General features: G+C 52.2%; 10 protein-coding genes across 10 annotated transcripts; 4 read left to right on the plus strand and 6 right to left on the minus strand.

The window, feature by feature from the left end:
- Window positions 1-850: 850 nt before the first annotated feature.
- Window positions 851-3078, plus strand: N7477_004169 (LIM domain-containing protein; the record flags this gene model as incomplete). The annotated part of the gene is made up of 3 exons (XM_056965832.1): window positions 851-977; window positions 1029-1130; window positions 1184-3078. The coding sequence occupies 3 exons, from the start codon at window positions 851-853 to the stop codon at window positions 3076-3078; spliced, it is 2124 nt and encodes a 707-aa protein (XP_056825785.1).
- Window positions 3079-3570: 492 nt separating this feature from the next.
- N7477_004170 (glycerophosphodiester phosphodiesterase) lies at window positions 3571-4741 on the minus strand (the record flags this gene model as incomplete). The annotated part of the gene is made up of 4 exons (XM_056965833.1): window positions 3571-4167; window positions 4225-4404; window positions 4454-4641; window positions 4693-4741. 4 exons carry the CDS (start codon window positions 4739-4741, stop codon window positions 3571-3573), a joined length of 1014 nt encoding a protein of 337 aa, XP_056825786.1.
- A 412-nt stretch (window positions 4742-5153) lies between these two features.
- N7477_004171 (zinc-dependent alcohol dehydrogenase family protein) lies at window positions 5154-6318 on the plus strand (the record flags this gene model as incomplete). Its single annotated transcript, XM_056965834.1, has 3 exons — window positions 5154-5292; window positions 5347-5793; window positions 5846-6318. The coding sequence occupies 3 exons, from the start codon at window positions 5154-5156 to the stop codon at window positions 6316-6318; spliced, it is 1059 nt and encodes a 352-aa protein (XP_056825787.1).
- Window positions 6319-6660: 342 nt separating this feature from the next.
- On the minus strand, window positions 6661-7230 carry N7477_004172 (cupin domain-containing protein; the record flags this gene model as incomplete). The annotated part of the gene is made up of 1 exon (XM_056965835.1): window positions 6661-7230. The coding sequence occupies one exon, from the start codon at window positions 7228-7230 to the stop codon at window positions 6661-6663; it is 570 nt and encodes a 189-aa protein (XP_056825788.1).
- A 517-nt stretch (window positions 7231-7747) lies between these two features.
- Window positions 7748-9369, minus strand: N7477_004173 (putative MFS transporter; the record flags this gene model as incomplete). Its single annotated transcript, XM_056965836.1, has 3 exons — window positions 7748-9006; window positions 9060-9122; window positions 9174-9369. The coding sequence occupies 3 exons, from the start codon at window positions 9367-9369 to the stop codon at window positions 7748-7750; spliced, it is 1518 nt and encodes a 505-aa protein (XP_056825789.1).
- A 775-nt stretch (window positions 9370-10144) lies between these two features.
- Window positions 10145-11118, minus strand: N7477_004174 (SDR family NAD(P)-dependent oxidoreductase; the record flags this gene model as incomplete). The annotated part of the gene is made up of 2 exons (XM_056965837.1): window positions 10145-10702; window positions 10759-11118. The coding sequence occupies 2 exons, from the start codon at window positions 11116-11118 to the stop codon at window positions 10145-10147; spliced, it is 918 nt and encodes a 305-aa protein (XP_056825790.1).
- Window positions 11119-11664: 546 nt separating this feature from the next.
- On the minus strand, window positions 11665-12911 carry N7477_004175 (purine-nucleoside phosphorylase; the record flags this gene model as incomplete). The annotated part of the gene is made up of 2 exons (XM_056965838.1): window positions 11665-12738; window positions 12801-12911. 2 exons carry the CDS (start codon window positions 12909-12911, stop codon window positions 11665-11667), a joined length of 1185 nt encoding a protein of 394 aa, XP_056825791.1.
- Window positions 12912-14392: 1481 nt separating this feature from the next.
- On the plus strand, window positions 14393-14779 carry N7477_004176 (nuclear transport factor 2 family protein; the record flags this gene model as incomplete). Its single annotated transcript, XM_056965839.1, has 1 exon — window positions 14393-14779. One exon carries the CDS (start codon window positions 14393-14395, stop codon window positions 14777-14779), a length of 387 nt encoding a protein of 128 aa, XP_056825792.1.
- Window positions 14780-16795: 2016 nt separating this feature from the next.
- Window positions 16796-18082, plus strand: N7477_004177 (FAD-dependent oxidoreductase; the record flags this gene model as incomplete). Its single annotated transcript, XM_056965840.1, has 2 exons — window positions 16796-17782; window positions 17837-18082. 2 exons carry the CDS (start codon window positions 16796-16798, stop codon window positions 18080-18082), a joined length of 1233 nt encoding a protein of 410 aa, XP_056825793.1.
- Window positions 18083-18580: 498 nt separating this feature from the next.
- Window positions 18581-19393, minus strand: N7477_004178 (pectate lyase A; the record flags this gene model as incomplete). The annotated part of the gene is made up of 5 exons (XM_056965841.1): window positions 18581-18673; window positions 18726-18811; window positions 18861-18932; window positions 18983-19220; window positions 19283-19393. The coding sequence occupies 5 exons, from the start codon at window positions 19391-19393 to the stop codon at window positions 18581-18583; spliced, it is 600 nt and encodes a 199-aa protein (XP_056825794.1).
- Between the last annotated feature and the right edge of the window lie 684 nt (window positions 19394-20077).

The following is a 20077-nucleotide window of genomic DNA, read 5'->3' on the forward strand; positions in this document are numbered from 1 at the left end:
CCTTGTATCCCGTGTCCCGCAGTACTTATCCCGTATCACTGGCCAGCACTATTGGGAAAGAGCCAAGAGAAAAAAAGCATAGATCGCCAAAAGGGATCAGGGCTAATTCCGATTTCGATTCCGGATTTTCATCGATACTTGGTTCTCTTGCGCAAGGAGGGAAGAGTGATGGGCATGTATCATGACTGGCGGATAGGCTCAAGGAAGGAATCCAGTGTTTTGGCTAGACAGCAGTGGAACCGGGTGTGAAAAATATCGGGAAAAGACCCAAGGGATGTGGGCCCGAGAGTCCATTTCAGGGGTAGAAAGATCGTGCGATCGAACTAACATCATCGTGAATCCAGTGGGCCCAGGCCCTTACTGTACCTGTAGATGCCTGAATCCACAGTCTCAGCCAGAGAATGTGAAGACGGGTAGAAAGAAGAGAAATGGTAGGCCGAGTCCACCATCAAGTGTTCCTGCATATCGGCAGTCGCGAAATGGAGTCGCCCGTCTTGGACCACTTTGCAGGTACATGAGCAATAACAGTCAATGAAACAGTCAATGAAGTGAATACTGTAGAACAGAAGATACCAATTGCAGTTCTAGGTGGAGCAGAAGGACGTGGCCGCTCGCTCAGTGGTCGATTCACCTTTACCCCTGAACATCCATTTGGTGCACTGGCGAGCCCGTCCGTACTTGGAACGCTACGCTGTTAGCGCGGTTACACCTTCCTCCCTCTTCCGTGAATTCATCCGTTTTGTCACTGAAACATCCCTTTCCCACTCCACTTTCATGGTGATGCAGCTCGGGCAGTCTGCCCACTGAGACAATCCCTCGATGACCTCCCACCCCGGATTTTGATACGAGAATGGCGAGTATGGACTTGGGCTTCTTGCCCACCATCAAATGCTCCAGCTGTGGCCATAATGTGGAGATCTCGGCCATGGGCGACCATGTGTGCTCTCCCGCCGGGGACATTCATCGTCAGAATCATTGTACGCCTAGAGTTCCACGGACAATCGACTTTGCCCACTAATGTTCAATAGCTTCCGTTGCACCTCCGTCTCCTCCCCCCCTCGCGGGGCTAGATATTCCAGATCGACTGAAACCGGGTCGAGTGCCCCCTCGCATCGATCCCGCAATCGCAAGTACGTCTAGCAGTGCGCCTTGCGACAGAAGAAGTAACATTGACACCCTGCAGATAGCGCATTTCTCCACCTGAATATACCCACGCCGGTGGGGAGCGTGGAGTTGCATATGCCATCGCCGCTTTCCGCAAGGTCGTTGCCTAGATCCCCCATGAGAGCGTCGCCGGAAGACGATTCAGTGCTCAATTTGGATTCCGTCTTCGCCTTCCCGATGCCTGGAAATCGGCCACCGGCCCACGTGGGAACCCCTCGCATGATGTCGGATTCTACGACACGCCCGGCGCCCACACCGTCTCCGCGACTCGAGGTGGACCTGAGGCCGGAGGAGATCCAATTGCCTCTGAGTCCGCTTCCGCCGTCACGAGAATCCGAGATATTTCACCAGCGAGGCGATTCGTCCGCGAGTCATAGTAGCTACCGCACCTCCTTGGCAAGCACCCGCTACGGAAGTTCGACGGCTCGGTCGTCGACAAACAGCTTCTCGCGCGGTCTCCGTACATTCATAGATGACACTCCACCGATGCCACCGCCTCTTAAAACGCTAAAACGGGCGTCCTTGGTCCGAGACTCGAATCTGTCCGTCGACTCTCCCTCCAAGAGTGACCCAGGCGAAACCTACAGTGGGTTTGATTTCGGCATCCATGATCACCGTACTTCGGGCCTGCATGATTTGCCCGAGGAAGGTTCCCTAGAGGAGAATGTATCTAACTCTAACTTTGGCGAGGCCTTCGCGTCACCAGCACAGACACACCTTCACCCCGCCGATGCCAATCTCGGAAATGATGGCTCGAGAAGGAACTCCGACGCTACGAGTGGAAGCAATGGATCCGTCACCAGCTTTGCACGGGCCCTAGGCTTGGAGGGAGATTCTCAGCAGCCGGAGAGCTCCACTTCTTCAGATTCATCTCCACTATCGGATACTCGCAGTGGCAGCGGGAGTTCCATGTCTAGTCTGCCATCTGATGTGAGCTTGAACCGACGTAAACCCTCTGACCCACTCAATCTCAGTCCTCTTGTGGTGGAACTGCCCCCACGAACTCGTCAGACTATTCTGGAAGTGCCTGGTCGGATACCGGGTACGATGGATGGGGTACCTACAATCCCAGCAACGTTCTTCAGCCCAGACTCACCCACCGATCCCGCGATCGGCCAGGGCACCCTCTCACTGCTCGTTGAAAAGCGACAAGAGCACCGAAAGCGCGAAGAGCCTCCTGTGAAGCACGTGGAAGGCCCGATAGAACAGCAACCCAGGAAACTTTCTTCGCCTCGAGCTCTACAACGGTCAGCCACCGAACCCATTCCTCCGCTAAGTGGATCGACGACACGATCAAAAGGAAAATGCAAGGGATGCAATGAAGAAATCGTGGGAAAATCGGTATCATCATCTGACGGTCGTCTCACCGGGAAATACCACCGTGGCTGCTTCGTCTGCTTCGAATGTCATTCTCCTTTCCAAACAGCCGATTTCTACGTCCTTAACAATCACCCGTACTGTGCACAGCACTATCACGAGCGTAATGGATCATTATGTTCCACCTGTCAAAATGGAATCGAGGGTCAATACCTAGAAACTGTTGAACGGAACCCCAACCGACTGGATCGTCGCCGATTCCATCCCGAATGCCTGCAATGTCGGACCTGTCGCGTTTTGCTCAATGGTGACTATTTTGAATGGAATGGTGAAGTCTATTGCGAACGTGATGCTCGTCGGGCTGCAGCGACCCTTCATCCGCCTCCCCCTGGCCGCCGGCGTCCAACTCACGGATCTTCTCCTCTGGGATCATCTCCCTTGTCCCACGGATATCCTCCCCCGTCTGGATATCCCCTTCCACGCTCCCCGGGGCCAGGACCGGGTCCCGCTCAGGGACTTCGCCCTGGGCCACGGTTTTCCTCCGGCGGTGGTCGACGTTTCCCGGAGAGACGCACTACCAAGCTCATGATGACATGAGATTGATGCGTTTCCAAAGATTCTGCTCATGTGGCTTGCAGAATCTTATTCTTTTCTACGTTCTCCTGCCGGTCGATCCTCGCCGAATCGGCTACCTTTGTCATTCGTTTCAAATTTGCGTTATACCCCCCATGTCCTCGGTGTTAATTCCTTCGGCCTTCTGCGATTAGCGTCGGTCGACCCATTTTTTTTTTTTCCATTTTGGATTTTCTCTTATCTTGCGCGCATTTTGACTCATGTCAATTGAGGTTCTCTTGTATACGGGTCAGCTCTGGCATTTACCCGGCCGGTGTTTGCTATCTTCGTTTTCTCTACGTTGTGTCGAACAAAATTATCATGTACCTCTTTCTCGGCTTGGTGTTTCCATTGGCGGGGTGACACGTGTGCTTGTATAGTAAGAGATGGATATAATGTTCACTGCACGGAATCCAAATGAATGTTCTATTATTGTCTGATTTCCTGTCGGTACTGGCTAGACGCTCTTCTACACAATCAACTGACCTTTCGTTGCTCGAACTGGACGCGCTCCACGGAAGGGAAATATTTGCGCTTGAGAAACCAACCGAAGAGAACAAGAAAGACGTTGAGGGCCAGAATTCGAAGCCGCTCACCTACGGTCAGCTGATCCAACTCTGTAGTTCGTAAAGCCCCTGTTTCGTTCCTCTCTTCCTTCTCCCATTCCTCACAGATCTGTTTGAATCGACTTGGCTCGTCGGTGATGACTCCGTCCACCCTGTGACGAATGGCCCAGCGCATCAAGTTCGGCGTGTTGACCGTCCATAGATATACATGACGTTTTGCAGCTCGTGCCTCCTCCAGAAATCCCCGACCGAGCGGGCCCATCAAGACCATCTGGTTGACGTTGAAAGAAATCCCCGGTAAATGCAGAAACTGGCGCGCGTAATTCATATCAAAGCAGATTAAAGTCATGCTGTATCGTGGCAGATATTGTGCCCGTAGAGGCAAATATCGAGCCGACCAGCAGCCCAGGAGCACTCGCCGATGCCAGTCTGGTCCTTTCGCCGGGATGGGTACTGATTCGATCGTCTCCGCGATGCGGTTCATGACGATGTCGGGATTGTCGCTGCGCTGTGAATGATGGTCAGTGACAGCCAGCACTATATGACCAGAGTAATTCCTACTTACTTTGATGTCGAGCAGAATCCAGATATGCTCACGCCCCGGTTGGCGCATAAATTCCAGGACGTCGACTAGCCTAGCCATCGGCTCTTGCGGCGCTTTCAATGTACGAATGGTCCTGAGATAATCCCAATCGCAGTCCTCTACCTTCTTGTTGATGCCAAAACATCGTTTCAAAGTCGCGTCCTGTATTCGATGAGCCTCTTTCCCAAAGATAGGAGCAGGTATTGCTTACATGTGACAATACAACAACCCCATCCTGGGAGAGCCGCAGATCGAGCTCCAGAGCTTGAGTTCCTGCTTTAATGGCCTCATCTATGGCACACAATGTATTCTCTGGAAATTTCCCCTTATAACCCCGATGAGAGATTGTTTGAGGGAGACGTGGGAACTCATGATCCGTCTGGGCGTGCAAGTAATGTGCTGGATCGACGTCAGTGAGCCTGGCCAGGAGGTTTCAAGTACATCACCAACCTGGAGTATCTGGAAAGAGTCCCTCGTGTAGAGGTTGATCGTCGCTCATTGTTGCCGGTTGTGAGAGTTATAGAGTCAAGAATGACCACGACGTTGCCAGCTATTTATCTCATCCGGAGATAGGCGGAGATAGGCCGAAATGCCCCGCGGACGAATGTCTACGCGTCTCTACTTTGGCACAACGCTAACTCCAATTGTGTACCTCTTGTCACGTTCAGGCCCCCGAGGAGGCCTTATTCCAGGATGTTCTCAAATGAGGCACTAGGGCGACTGGGGAGGAGTGATGAAGCCACAAATCACGGAGAGCCTGTCCCCACGGTCATGGTGGAGGAACTTGGTGGATTACTCAGCTTCAAACTGTCTCCAAAGCTCAAGCTTCTCCAACTCGGCGTGTTTCAATTCATGACTCGGATCTTTTCGCCGCGAAGCTTTGCCACTCAATCTCTTTCAAGCTCTCAGCCATGTCGATCAAGCAGTGGGTGACACCTCTTGAGGGTCTCGACAGTCTTCGCCAGACCGAGGCGCCAATGCCAACACCTGGACCAGGCCAGGTTTTAGTGGAGGTCCATGCCGTTTCCCTGAACTACCGGGACGTGGAAGGTGAGTGCTCCTCGCCGTGAGGTTGTGCGAAAGCGTTTTCTGACGGCATTCAAGTCACCGAGGGGGAATATAAGCATCATAAAACCGCGGAGCAGAATGCAACCATCGTGCCTTGCTCAGACATGTGCGGTGTGGTGATTCAAGTTGGATCCGACGTTTCACAATGGGCTGTAGGTGATCGGGTTCTCTCAACCTTTCTCTCCGAGCATCAGACGGGGCAGGTGACGGAGAAAATGCTGGCGGGTAGCATCGGTCTACCGCTAGATGGCGTTCTGACAACTCACCGAGTCTTCCCCGCCCACGGGCTCGTCCCAGCTCCCAGCTATATGTCGGATGAAGAGGCATCCACGCTACCAATTGCCGCAGTCACTGCTTGGATGTCCATCAATGGAATGCGACCGATGGGACAGAGTGGTGGAAAAGATGAGTATATCCTACTCCAGGGTACTGGTGGTGTAGCTATTTCAGGACTGCAGATTGCAAAGGCAGCAGGTGCCAAGGGTGAGTGCTAAGCGCGCCAATCGAAAAGAACACCAGCTCACTCAGTGCATAGCCGTCATAATCTCCTCCTCCGATGCCAAACTTGACCAGGCCAAACAGCTCGGGGCTGATTACACCATCAACTACCGCAACAACCCTCATTGGGAAACCGAGGTGATGGAATGGACCGGAAATCACGGTGCCGATATCATCCTTGAAACCGGTGGCGCCCAGACTTTGAGGAAAAGCTTCGACTGTATCGCCTTTGGCGGCTTGATTGACTGCATCGGCTATGTCTCGGGCAAGGTTGACGCCGCAGATGACCGACTGAACGTCAACCTGTTGGCACTGCGCCGTACAGTCACCCTTAAGGGCATTATCAACGGCCCCAAAGATCGATTTGAAGAAATGATTCGATTTTACGAGACACATCAGATCCATCCAGTGGTGAACCGCGTGTTTGCCTTTGCCGAAGCTAAGGAGGCCTTCCAGTTTCTGCAAAGCGGCAGCCACTTTGGAAAGGTGGTGATCCGAGTCAAGTCGTAAGCGGGGATCCTGCCCTACAGAGTCGGCATGATATCACGAGTCATCCTCGGTGGTTTGAGGCACCTGTTTGCTCGAGCGCGTACAGAGGAGAGTCATTAGATAGGGGTCAAAACTTCCTGAGACAAAATCCAAGAAATATGCCTCAAAGTGTGGAAAGACAGCTCTCGAAAGATCTTTCCCGCTGCTTTCGATGGATACTCAGGTACCTAGAAACGCGACGTAGGGAAATGAAGATTTCGTACTCGCATAACTATGTACATTTGCGGACTTTATCAATCGAGCTAGCTCCGCGTCAAGTTGGGTGCCAATCTCGTTTCGCGCCAGAGACTATGGCGAACTCCCTTACTGATCATTCCCGCTCGGGTTTAGGACGCCGGTCGCGATTCCCAACTCCTCCCTCATCGTGGTGCCGCCCACAGTCAATGGCTGACAATCCTGCAACACGAACACCATACGCGCCCACTCGGAGTCACTGGTATTCCGCCAGCCGTGCATTGTAGCGCGTTGGATGGCGACATCTCCCCGCTTCATCCGCACGGGCTCTCCCTCCTCTACCAACATCTCAATTTCTCCCTCCAGCACAATACCGTAGTCCAAGCTCTGCGTACGGTGCACAATACATTTGTTGTTGGGGGCAAAGTCCACGATGCGACAGACCGTGCCTCGAGGATTGACCAGACCAAGCTTATCGGACTGCATAACCTGTTTATGAGCCGCGAGATCGGCGTCGTTGTTCAGATTGGCGGGGAAATCGGAAGTGGTGTACACAACGTCGAAGGCCATGTCCTTTGCCTCGAAAGACTTCCATTCGCCCGGAGAGGAGGAGTGGATGATGGCTTTGCCGGCCGCATTGTGGCCGGTTATATGGTGAGTGACAGGACGGAGCGGCGAGATCTGACCAGGGTTCGACATAATGAGGGATAGGTTGGTCTATCGGAGTGGAATTGCAGCTGATTTATTCTCATCCGTCGTCTGCATCTTGTCCCACCATGCACGAAGAGCGGTGTGATGATGATTCTTCACCCGATGCTGTCAATGGACCGCGGACATGCAGCAAATCAGTGGACGGACAGCCTATGGATTTGTCACTCTGCTCATGTCGAATGGGATCATTGTCAGACTTGCGTCGCCGATCTCCCATACTAAGCAGCTCAATGTGTTCCTCGGTGGGACCCCCCACTCTCGATATCCGAAACCCACCTCCACCTTGGGCCGCCCTTATTCCGTAGGATTTACCCCAGACATCGGGGCACATTATCCCACAGATTCGTGCTACTTATGGGGATGCGGGAGATCCCACACGGGGATGGTGCAAGAGGCCGTTTGTGGCGAAAACAGTCAAATACGACTATGTTTAGTGACTAAAGTTATTGGTATCCCTGAATGTGGGGAGATCTCCGTATCATGCACATCGGTGCGGAAAAAGGATTCATATGAGCCATCTGAACTGCGCGGAGGACGGACCTTCCCGCAAGCATTCCGTGGGGATGTCTCTGGCACGGAGTGTCACCCCGGCACGGCGGTCGCGGCGCTTATTATCCAGCAGCATATACAGTCCCAACAGCCCCGCCAGACAGGCCCCAGTGGCACCAAAGGCCCCGACGGTGATCAGGGCCGGCAGGTACTTGGGCGCATCCTGCTCCCGAAACACGTTACTGCCGACCAGACCCATCAGGTTGGCTAGAGGCACGCCAATGCTGGTCAAGAGCACACGGCGACCTTCGTGCGCAATATTATTGTTATACCAGGTGCTCAGAATCACCGACGGCGCGGAGGTGCCCCAGGTCATCATGAAGGTCGCAAAGTATGCCACCTGGAGTTCTTTGTGGACATCATCAATGGCTGCATAAATCATAAAACCAGTAAAGGTGAGCAGAAACCCTAGCACCAGGAAAGGTGACCGCAGCCGACTGTAGTCCGAGCAGAATGCAAGAATCAGTAGCACGATAGCACCGGTCACATTTGGGGCCACCGTATAGAGATTGGTCTTCACGGTCGAGTAACCGAGTCGTGCCACGATCTGAGGCATGAAGAGCGCCACGCCTTGCAATGGAACACCGAGGCAAATTTCAATGCAGAGAAAAACGTAGGTGGTGGGTTGTTTGAAAATGCCGAGTGCCTCGCGAAGGCTGAACTCCTCATTGACCACCGCGCTCGAGTCTACCTGGATACGATGGAAAGCAAGCGCTTTTTCTTCTTCAGATAAGAACGGGGCCTCGGCCGCACTTTTGGGGAGGTAAAACCAGGCAAATACCGCAAAGACGACGGTAGCACCTCCCTCGATGATGAACAGATAACGCCAGTTCGGGAGACTCGAACCCTCGATTTGGAAGACGCCGAACGCAATGAGGCCCGAGAAGGCATACGCGATGTTCGAGGCGGCGTAGAAGAAGGCCAGCCGACGAGCCAGCTCACCGCGACGGTAGAAGGTGGTCAGGTAGTAAATGACCAAGGGGAAGAAGGGGGCTTCGGCCATGCCCAAGAACCAGCGAAGCGCAAAGATCCCTCCGAAGTTATGCGCCGCCGAGGACAACAGGGTAAATGAGCCAAATGAAACCATCAAGATCGGTAGCACGCGCGCGGGACTAAACTTCTTTCCGAGCATGGCCAAGGGCGGGGCAAAGATCACAAAGGGCACGAAGAAGATTGAGAGCAGCAAGTTGTACTGATTGGGCTTGAAGTGGAGATCTATGAGGTCGTCAACAAGGCGTAGGACTCCGATCGTGTCAACTGCCTCTCACCATCGGTCAATCCATCCGTCTTTGCATTTCCCAGGTTTCCCTTATCTAGCGCCACGAAGAGGTCTAGAGGTCTGTCAGAAGTGGAACCCTATGAGGGAGTTGCGGTAGACATACACATTACAGCTAGAATCGGCAGAATGCGCAGGTCGAACCGTCGGCAGAGACGTCGCTCGGCCTTGTGGTCGACCACGCGAGTAACCTCGTCGACGATGCTGGGGGCGGATGCATATTTCTGAAGCTTATTGGGCTCGTCGACGGTGTCCATGGCAGCCTTGTTCGTGTCGTCCAGCGACGGGCGTGCCGAGTCCATTGTGAAGATAGTTGTGCGAAGACGTCGCTGAGAGAGAGAGAGAGAGAGAGAGCTCGCATCTCAACCGCGAGACATCCTTGCTCCTTAGATAACGAGAATGTTGCATCCCAGCTCAATGTCACCCCCACGCTTCTCCGCATCATAGACCCATGAAATAGGGCCACAAGTTGAAAAAAAGACGGAAAGGGCCTGGTGGGTTGCAGATCAACAACACCTCGTCCCGCACGGTTGCATCCGCCTGGGGAAGAGCCCTGCTATCTGCGGAGAGCCCTATCGCGGAGACTATCGCACTTTTCGCCGAGGTTGGATCAGTGATCACCGCATTCTCGCCCTCGGCCTTCCCTTTATCTCCTTCCTATGGAGCCAAAGCTAGATTGAGTCGTCATAGCTCGATAAACTTCTTTTATTCAAAGCCATCCCGGTGATGATCCCGCTGGATGTAAAAGCTTCCTATTCCGGGTCTAGGGTTGTATCTGAATTTCATGAGCTTGACTAGATACATTGCCTGGTGCAGACAAAAGCAATATGAAGTTTCCAATCGAAAGATCAGTGACTATCTCCAGCGCTGAGTTTGCCATACACAATTTGGAAATCTGAGGGTTTCCTTCCATTCCAACACTCCAAGACGACCGTTCACCTTATATGTATACCTAGACAACACCAGGTTTGAGTCTACGCTGAGATATTTGATCAGTCACTTACTCTTTGTATGTACGTTATCATCGTCAAGTGAATGATATTTCGTTGTCCTGTTTGACACCCGTATATAAATGCTTTAATTTCGCCGAGATTCGGCATCCATCTGGATCGTTTCTTCAGCGCGGGTCTTCCAATTCTCATCCCAGCGAGACAGAGCCGGCCGGCCCTCCACGACATCTTCGCTGCCCCACTTCATACGAGCTTGATCGAGAGCTCGGTCGGTCTCCCCATCTGGACATACAATGTAGAACGAGCGCGTCTTCAGCCCTTGAAGTAACTCTTCGGCAACTTGGCTTGGATACCATGCACCGGTGGGCTTCTTGACCTCTGCTTCGTTGGTGGGACCCACATTTCCCATCAGCCCCGTCCAAGTCCAGCCGGGAATCAACAAATGCACGGATATATGAGCCGTTGATGGGTCGGAACGTAGGTCGTGCGCAAGGTGCTCGGTCAGGTTCTTGATCGCCGCCTTGGATGCGTTATATGCTGGATTGCCTGCCCCCGGCGGGTTGGTGATCCCTTGCTTCGAGCCGGTTATGACAATTGCCTTGGCCGTCCGAGTCTTGGAGGCAATGACCATAGGGAGTAGAGTCTTGAGTCCATTCAAGGGTCCGTAAACATTCGTGTCCATTGTCTAGGAAGGTCAGCCTGGTTCATAAAATCACTGATGAATCGAGATATATGTCACACCTTCCTCCAATAGTCACCGTCCAGCCATGGCTTCAAACGCTCGCTGCCCTGTCCATTTGGTTTGAACCCTTTCCCAGCGTTGAGCACGACCAGGTCAACGTCTGGAAAGACCTGGGCAATCTGGTGGGCAGTCTTTTCCCATAGGGGCACGTCGGCTACATCGAGAACGTAGGCCTCGGTTATGAGGCTTGGATTCAGATCGGCCAGAGTGTCTTTGGCCTTGATTAGATTTTCCTTGTCGATGTCTAGCAAAGCCAGATGCATGCCCTCGTCCCGGCAACGCTTCGCCACGGCAAATCCCACCCCGGATGCAGCACCAGTGATGAGGGCGGTCTTTTTGGCCTGTATAACGTGATCCATGCTGGTCATAGAGCTTTTAATGACTGTGTCTTGGTCGCTCATACATATGCGATGCGTGGGAGCAACGGAAATAGAAACGGCGAGCTTGTGACATGGTTGACTTCACCGCTTAATGAAGTGCGGGGAGAACATCGTCAACTATCAACTGCATGCGAAGGTCAGAGACATGCCCCCGGAATGTAAATCTGGAGATTACAATACAAATGGAAAGCCCGCACCATGGTGCATCAATACTAAAGATTCCATTGAATAAATGGACTCTAAGGGTATCCATGCGACCATACAAAGATGCTTGATAGAACCCCCGATGGCGCCCCACCACCAAAGTTGGAAGGAAATGCCAAAGGTTTACATATCTTCCACTGGAGATCTTTTCCTATTCAATACGGAAGGAAAGAATACGTTTGAAGCGACCAAGAAATTAAGCACACGGGGGGGGGGGGACGAGACCAAGTCCGGGATGGACGTGTGTTGGAGAGTATCAAGAATTATACATGCAGCGGTCGATATAAGCTAGAATTAATAAATTCCGGATCCATCTGACCATTAGTTGCGTCTTTTGAGAGCAGCTCCAACGCTTCTCTTCTTATAGGCTCCACTGTCAGCCAGAGACTGAGTTCGGCCGGGGCCAAAGTCCGGCTCTCCGCCCAAAGTTCCAAAGATATCTCCAATATAGTTACGAGGCTTCACACCGGCGGCAAAGGTAGAATGCCATCCCTTCAAGATACCTCCAACGACTTCAATGCCAGCGCGGTAGATGTTTTCGAGGGCCGGCTCAAAGCCGCCCGCATCCGCATAGAGCAGGTTTTCGGTCGCTGCCTGCCCGGGGTAGGGGCGGTCAAAGTCGGATGCAGTGCGCATGACAATGATACGGGAGAAATCAGTGAGCTTCTTAGCAGATGACCGGAGAAGAACCTCGAGCGTAGCGTTGTCTTCCTGGGCGCTGGAGCAGTAGTCACCTGTGCCATTGGTAAACAATTTGGTGGTGTTCTCAAAAGCACCACCCAGGATGTTGCCGCTGTAGTAGACATCCGACGTAGCCACGTCGCACTCGACGACTTCCGGGGCCACGGTAGCGGCGTGGTACTCTCCCGTTTCAGTTGCGTAATGGGCGCGATAAGCCTTTGCGGCCGCGGAATCAGAAAAATTCGCTCTGCTAGCAAAGCCGGCCGCAATGCTGCGAAGCTCGGCATTGACTTCGAAAACCTCTGTCCCGTAGATGCTGGTGGGGTATTGACCGGGGTAATCGGAGCCCAGAGGGATATATCCGGTCGAGTAGTTGGCAGAAAGCTCTCGGATATCAATTTCGTACTGCAAAGCCACCTGAACGGCATATCGTGCAAAGGTCGCCGCGCCAAGGGTCGCTCGCTTGGGATTGACACCTGCAATACCGGCGATGAAGAAGTAGGTCTTGGTGAGATCGAACAGGGGCGAGAACGCGACAGAGGTCACGGTCGTAGCGGCATTGATCTCCGATTCGCCAGTGATCAGTTGGCAGACCTCATGGTTCTCGGTACAGTGAATGTCGGGATAGAGAGGTGAAAGCCCGGGAAGGCTGATGTTGTGGGCCAGAAGGTTGAATTCAGGAATGTTCCACCACGCTTCAGCTTCAGGTTCAAACTAGAAAGGCTGTGAGTACAAGGTTCTCAGGTGCAAAATTCCGATCTCATTCTCAGACATACCATGGAGACGATGAACACCTTCGGAGCCCACTTGGGAGACGCGTGAGCGGAAGCTGCACCTAACGCACTTCCACCCAGCAACAGCGGGACCAAGGTTCGCAGGGACAACATGTTGGTTGAAGGGTTTGGCTGCGTTGATTGCTGGTAGCAAGTAGCTAGCGTAGAGGACTGGGCAGGGAATCACCGGGTCTTTAAAAGCCTAGCAGACCTGCAAATTTTCAAACTCCGTCGCGCCTCCGACTCCGATCGCAGGGAGATCTTGCAGCCTTTGAAGTGGATCGTCCTGGCGCGAACTCGATATAGAAAGGATCAGCCATAATTGCCATAATTCCCCTGACGAAGTCTAGTTCGGGATGAGAACCGCATCCTTGATTGGTTCTGGGGGTGAGGCTCCATCGGGTTCCTTGAAGCCTTTCCCTTTCGAGTGGTCTTCATCACCAGTGACTGGCCCGCACTTTGAGGCAATCTTCGCCATTGCTTAGCCTTATCCTTATCCCGCCCTTATCACGCCTTTGTGCGCCAATATCACGCCCTTATCATGGGTCTCCCACGTTCGACCGTCGGAGGGTGCCGATCTCCTGGGCTTATAGTGCAGTAATAGCGAGGTTGAGTCACTATGTATCTACAAGCAGTCAAGTAGATGGAACGGGATTTGCTAACGATTGGCCTCGAGATGAACTCGAGAAATGAGAGCGGGTAGCTTGGATTGACCTCGGCTCGGGCGACGCGAACTTGACTCTACATCCCACTATTTCACCATTTGCCTGCATCGCCATGGGAGAGTGAGACGCAGGATACAGCCAGGTCTAGAGAAGAGACAAAACGGGTCGATGAAGGGGCGGCGTATCACGTGCAGCCCGGGGGTAGTCAGTGGCAGTTGGCGAAGTGGAGCGACCCAAGTAACCCGCGAGGTGTGCCTGTCGGACTCCATGGAACCAGGCAAGGAAATGAATGCCAATGTGACAAATAGAGCATCCGGGCACTTGATGGATACATCAGAGGAATAGGAAACGAGCCCGGAGACACTTGTATGTGTGCGGTCAGGTGATGGAACCTAGCCTTTTTGCCTTGGCTGAAGTCGAGCCCATGCTCCAGACACATGGGCCGAAAGCCTGGGAAGGCTTGCTTGCAGCCAGAGCCTTCTAGTAGACGGGGCTCCCAGGTTAGGCGACGATTGCAAATTTCGAAGACCTTCCGCCCAAGACAAGGGGCATCGGGCTAGGATGACGCGCGGGACTCAAGCCACCGTGGAACATCGTCCGTCGGCGGGAAGCATGACGCATTTGTCAAACCGTCCGAAATCGAAATCCTGTGTCGTCCGTAAGGCGGCGCCGGACTCTAAGATTGGTCGCTTGCTAACGGCATCCCCACTGACGTCATGTTTAATATCTCCCGTCGAAACGGACACTGGGCCCAATATAACCATCCTGCCCCTCCCACACCGGCGACTTGGAATCATTTCTTTGTGCTGTTCGCGCGCGTTTATTCTGGTCGATCTGGTATGTTGCTGAGATCTACTTCCGGGGCTTTGGCATTTTGGGTAATTCGGGAGCTAATCTGGCATAGCACACTCCGACGCAATACACTCCGCCATGCCGTCCATGCACGACCGTATCCGCGAGGATCTCCTCAACAAAGAGCGCGCGCTATGGACCGCCTTGACATCGGCCGACCCCGCGCCCGCCGTACAGAAACTGTGCAATCCCGAAGCGAACCTGTTGTTTCCCCAGATGGACATCTTGACGATGGAGGATCCGGACCAGTTGAAGCGAGCCTTGAAGCCGCCATTCCACCGCTTCGATGGATACGAATTTGATGATGTGCGAACAATCATTATTGATCTCATGGCGGGATCCGTGACATACAAGGTCCGTGCCGTGCGAGGCAAGGATGAGTACCGCGCAACCGGATGTACTACTTGGAGTCAGGCCTCGGATGGCGAGTGGCGGGTGGTCTGTCACCAAGAGACAATTTTGTAAAGTAATGCGGGATACAGCGGGATACGTTGCCTACAAAGTCCACTGCTGGGAGTATGATTAAGGTGTATATGGACGGGTCCATCCTGGTCATGCGTTATGAATCGATGAAGTTATTAATGTCACAACCCGTATAAGGTTGACTCGATCTACTCAATGTTTGTGATGCAATTCGAATTTCACATGTGCAAGGCTGGAATACATCAAGGTTGTCCGTAGACAATTGATTTCTCCGACGACAGCTTTCTTCTTCCGCAAAATCTCGGAGTTGACTGGATTCTGTGTCGCCCGGAGTCAGCTCATAATAAAATACAACCTGGGAAGCCCAATCAACACCCCTATAGATAAGGCATCCAGCAAACATAACAACTCTCAGCTGGACGGGCCACGAGGGGAGCTCGCAGACATTGTCAGACGTGCGGATGATTTAGACAAGATTCATAAGCATAGTGTAGAATATCACGGAGACATACCCCTTCCATGCTGCTTCTGCCTTGACTTTTTGGTAACCCTCGCGGCATCTACAGTCTCCTGGAAGCGCCCGTCCTTTGATTCATATTATGTTGATTACAAAGCTTATATATCTTGTCCGGGTACCATAGGTCTCTCGAGAAGATTCGTTGTTGCTACTATTGATCAAGATGATAAGTTCTTTGAAATAATCAAATTTCTCGTCGCCTGGCCGGTTGTAATCTTTACAACAGATGATCTCCTCGTTGATCCAGTTGATCCAAGGCTTGTGGGTTACAAGCGACGTGTCCTCTCGGTCAAAATCTGCTGAATTTGTCCATCTCACGCAGTAGATTGAAGTCGACTCTGAACGAACACCACTTGGCATATGAGTGAAGAAGCTGGAAGCTGAAACGGTTTCTAGGCCGACCTTGTTCGAAGTCGCATAGCTCGTGAACGGAGCCAGTTATGCAGATCACCTTTATCCCTATCCAAGGTCCTCGGACTTCCCAGGCGCCAATAATCCATAATACCAGCGCCGTCCATGCCAAGCTGCCCGTCGCATTCTGAAACATGATAGCGACCGCCTTTCCCCCCACCTGAGGGTACCCCGGGCGGTCTGAACCGTCTTATCCAACCGTTTCTTCTACGTGGAATCGATGGGCAAAGCAGGGAGGACAGTGGGTCCCTTTTAGCTGCAGAAGGCTAAGAACAGCAGCGAAACGGGACCGGAGGGGAGGACCCACAAGTCCCGGACTGCTGCGCCAAAGACGAACGCACCTTGGGCTCCTGTTAGAACCCGCTAAAGTGACCGGGATTTCAGCAGATGTGAAGACCTGTCGGGCCAAACTGCAGCTCATCCACAATTTATCGGCGCGGATACTCAGTCTGGCACAAAAAGTGGAACGGGATCCACGCCCTGTCAGGACACGGCCGTCCCCTATGCGAGCTCCCTTAAGAATAAAGTACGGAGAACGGACGAGCGGGCCTCGTCGGAAGTTGCCGGTCTCTTCTACTTTCTTTCTCAACGGTCGCACAGTCTTGGACGCTTTTGGTTCTTTCCTCGTTCTAGATTTGCCACCGCGTCAATCGGCCAGTGTGCCAATCTCGTGTTGAGTCCACCGTTCACGAGGTCTGAGCATTCTGTGATGGGAGCTTCTGATCTGTCACCTTTTGCACTCCGCACACGTCTGAAAATAAACCGCCGTGCGTCAAAGTCTGATCCAGTGATCAATTTGCGGGAGCTCCACAACGGTTCCGCGGATGGAGTCGCTCTGAACGTTCGAAGGCCGAGCGATCGCCTATCCCGGCCGAGCAAAATCTTGACTTTCTTCTGGGGAAAACTAATCTACTTTTTATCCCGAGAACATCTTGAATACGAGTGGCTCACAAAGGGGCTTCGACGTGTCGATTGTTTCTACGAAAGGAAACCTGGATTTCGAGGTAGAAGATGTTATATCAATGCTCAAGCCGTCTTTAACCTGAACAAAGATGCAGATCTAAACATTCAGCATAAAAAGTTAGGTTCACAAAGACCAGGCACTACGAGGACGCTTCTCGCTGCGCGACATGGGTTCCTTAGGCCCTTCACACCACATTATCGTCGCCGGCGCGGGCATCGCAGGCATCGCTTGCGCCCTCGCTCTATCACAAGAACTCACCCCCTACGTGCCAGGTTTGAAAATCACGATATTCGAGCGCCATGACATTCTGTCTACGTCGGGCGGCGCCATCAACCTCACACCCGTGGCACAACGCCATCTGGCACACCTCGGGATCTTGGATGAACTGGACCGGATGGGCCCCGAGGGTGGAGCAGAGGTGGATGCAATCGAGCTTTATTCAATGCGTTCCGGCCGCTCGATCGGCTCGATTGACTTCGTCGATCATCGAGGCAATGGCTATGGGGGATACAAAGGTCGACGAGTGATGCGGATTGTGCTGTCGGTGGCCCTGGTGACCATGGTCGAGCGGACACCCAACGTGGACATCATTTTTGGCAAGAAGGTCGTCGGCGGAGAAGAATCGGAGAACCATGCCGTGGTACGATTTGCCGATGGCACCAAAGCCGTTGGTGATTTGGTCATTGGCTGCGATGGTGTTCATTCAGCGGTCCGTAGCCTGTGGATTGACCCGGACACTCCTTCTCAATACACAGGCATATCATTCCTGCAAGCCACCATTCCTTCCAAGGATATCTCATCACCTGTTCACTTCAACTCATCGGCCCTGAATGTTTCACGGCATGGGTCGATGTTGACAAGTTTCTGTGATCGCGATCGCGAACAGATCTTTGCCGCCGCTATCGTGCAATTCAGTGAGGAGAATCTGAAAGATTATCGGCTCGAAGCGGGCCAGGACTGGGCAACGCAACATCGAATCAAGGTCGCTCTGCGCAACGAACTGCAAGATCGGTTTAGAAAATGCTCGATACCCTGTATTCGAGAAATGGTGAACAGCAAGGCTGATTGGATGCTCTACCCTGTTTATCAAGTCCGCCCGGGAGGACGCTGGTGCACGAACCGAGTGATCTTGTTGGGGGATGCAGCCCATGCAGTAAGACTCCTCTGCCTATCTCCTGTACCGACTCACTAAACCCCTTTTCTTCAGATGCCTCCCCGAGACGAGTCGGCCGCATACGCTCTGGATGACGCTATTCTTTTTGCTCGAATTCTAGCTCAGTATCGCTCGGAGCCACTAGCCGTGGTATTCGAAACGTATGAGCGCCTTCGTCGGGATACAATCAGCCATGCGTTCAAAGCGTCCCAACGAATGTGGGAGCGAAATCGAGATATGAGTATGCTGGAGGGTCGGCTCAAGGAGTGGATGATGCCCTTTTCACTCCGCAGTCATTGAGATCAGCGAGAAGCGGCATGGGAGTTCGATGCAAGTAAAATCTCCATACCAAGCCCAGCACCCAGTGAGGATTCGGTATCTTTGCATTCTTTCCTGAAGGAAGAAAGCCTCTAAAGGCGTGAAATCTGTTTACTAGCTGCGTGGTCGACAGACTTGTTCAGCGACGGTTGCATGGGTCGGGCGGTGTACCGGATATAGACTATGGCTTGATACCATTTCTTTTTTCTAATGTAATAGATTATCTACTAGAGCTCGATCGACGGACGGAGCTAGGATGGGATGGCCGCGCATCCATCGTTCTTGCAGGTCAAGCGAAATTTTCTCCTTAATGGACTTGGTTCAAATGAGAATGGATACTCTTCATTTTCAAGAAATGACAACATGTCAAAATAGCTGTTGTAGATGTGCCCGGTGCCGAAACGGAAAGAAGGTGCCCGAGAATTGACGTTATACCAATAGTTGTTGTTTTGAGTCACATGAAGATGGCCAGTGTCTTCATCACCGTTGTTGTCCGAGTCCAATCAGGGATGCTTTCCAATGATCGTGAATGAATGTATTCGATACAGTGATATAATCGGAGGCATGTGTGATCTGTAAGATACAATGAGCTACTATGTCCCGAGTAGAACGAGGAGTTACTCACGTCGATGAGGCCATCGTAATCATCCTTATCGTGATCTCTGTCGGACGTCACATCACAATGATCCACCCAGACGTTGTTGGAGTACTCTGTTACGGTTAGTTTTCAATCTTGAAATCAAACATCTATTCAACTCACGAATGCCAATTGCATCCCCGTTATCTACAAGCACTTTCTTGACGCCCAAGTTGCGAATGATAACGTTGGAAGCTTTTTAACAAGGCTAGATTCAGTCAGTAATGGTCGTGATCATAGTGAACAAGTAACAAACATTCCAAAGTTCTCCAAAATAGCATCCGAATTCTTGCCGATGATACTGGTGTTACTGCCCACACGAGCTTGATCAGCAGTCTTGGTGATTGTTCCACTGACAACCACTACTTTGGCATCGCCTCCCGAGACGGCTTTGGTGAAAGCTGCGTAAGAAGACACGGTGGTTGTAGTGCCGCCAGCACCTCCTGTTGTACCTCCGTTTTGGCTAGCAAAACCCGTCGCAGACTGCGTTTGACATGTTAGCTGGTCGAAGGGTAGACCACTTTAATGACTTGTCAGAAACTCACATCGTCAACATTTGCACGCTTCACGAACTCCGATGTGCTGGTGGGGGCTGCAAGCGCAAGTCCAGAAATGTAGCCTGCAAGAACAGCGGCAATCCACTTTGAAGGGGCCATTGCAACGAGAACAAAGTTTTAGTGAAAATGTGATAGGCCTAGTAAGACTCGGTTTACAAGGAATTCAAGTATCTTTATATAGACAAATCGAAGGAAAGTCGCTCTTTATATACACTTCGAGACTCTTAGAATTTCTCCGCTGGTAGTCCTTCCAAGACCTCTGCATGGCGCCATTGTGGACGAGAATTATACTGGAAATTAGTTACCCCATAGTCACCAGGCATCTGAGAAACAAAGTTAGGGGCATGGGTGCTTTTTCTCCGGCAGCTAAGGAATCAAAACAACGGCGAGGAAACAGGATAGGCAAAGCAGGAATTGCTCTGGGGAATCCGCTCTTGGCATTCGGAGCGTAGCTCAGTTACTTTCCGAGTTTCATTAGATGGAGATGTAATTACACCATTTGATTGCACGAGAATTGTGTTCTCCCTCCAATGGATTTACTTGAAGGAACTTTCCACAAAGAAATTCATTACTCTTTCAGAGCCACTTCCACAACCACGCAATGGCGCCAAGAAGGCTGAGGTTTCATAATGCTCCGGGGATCTTGGCACGCGGAGATGAATGGCGGCCAGGTATTGTCATTCCCATCAATCAATTGATAAGTGTCTCGTGATGGAGTATGCAATGTGAGATAGCTGTTTCATCTCGCGTTTCTTCCTTCAGAGACTTGACTAGACAAAGCCT

This window comes from Penicillium maclennaniae (genome assembly GCF_028827695.1).
Source record: "Penicillium maclennaniae strain IBT 15551 chromosome Unknown utg000003l:1.0-5670915.0:1.0-5674809.0, whole genome shotgun sequence".
Classification (NCBI taxonomy): Eukaryota; Fungi; Ascomycota; class Eurotiomycetes; order Eurotiales; family Aspergillaceae; genus Penicillium; species Penicillium maclennaniae.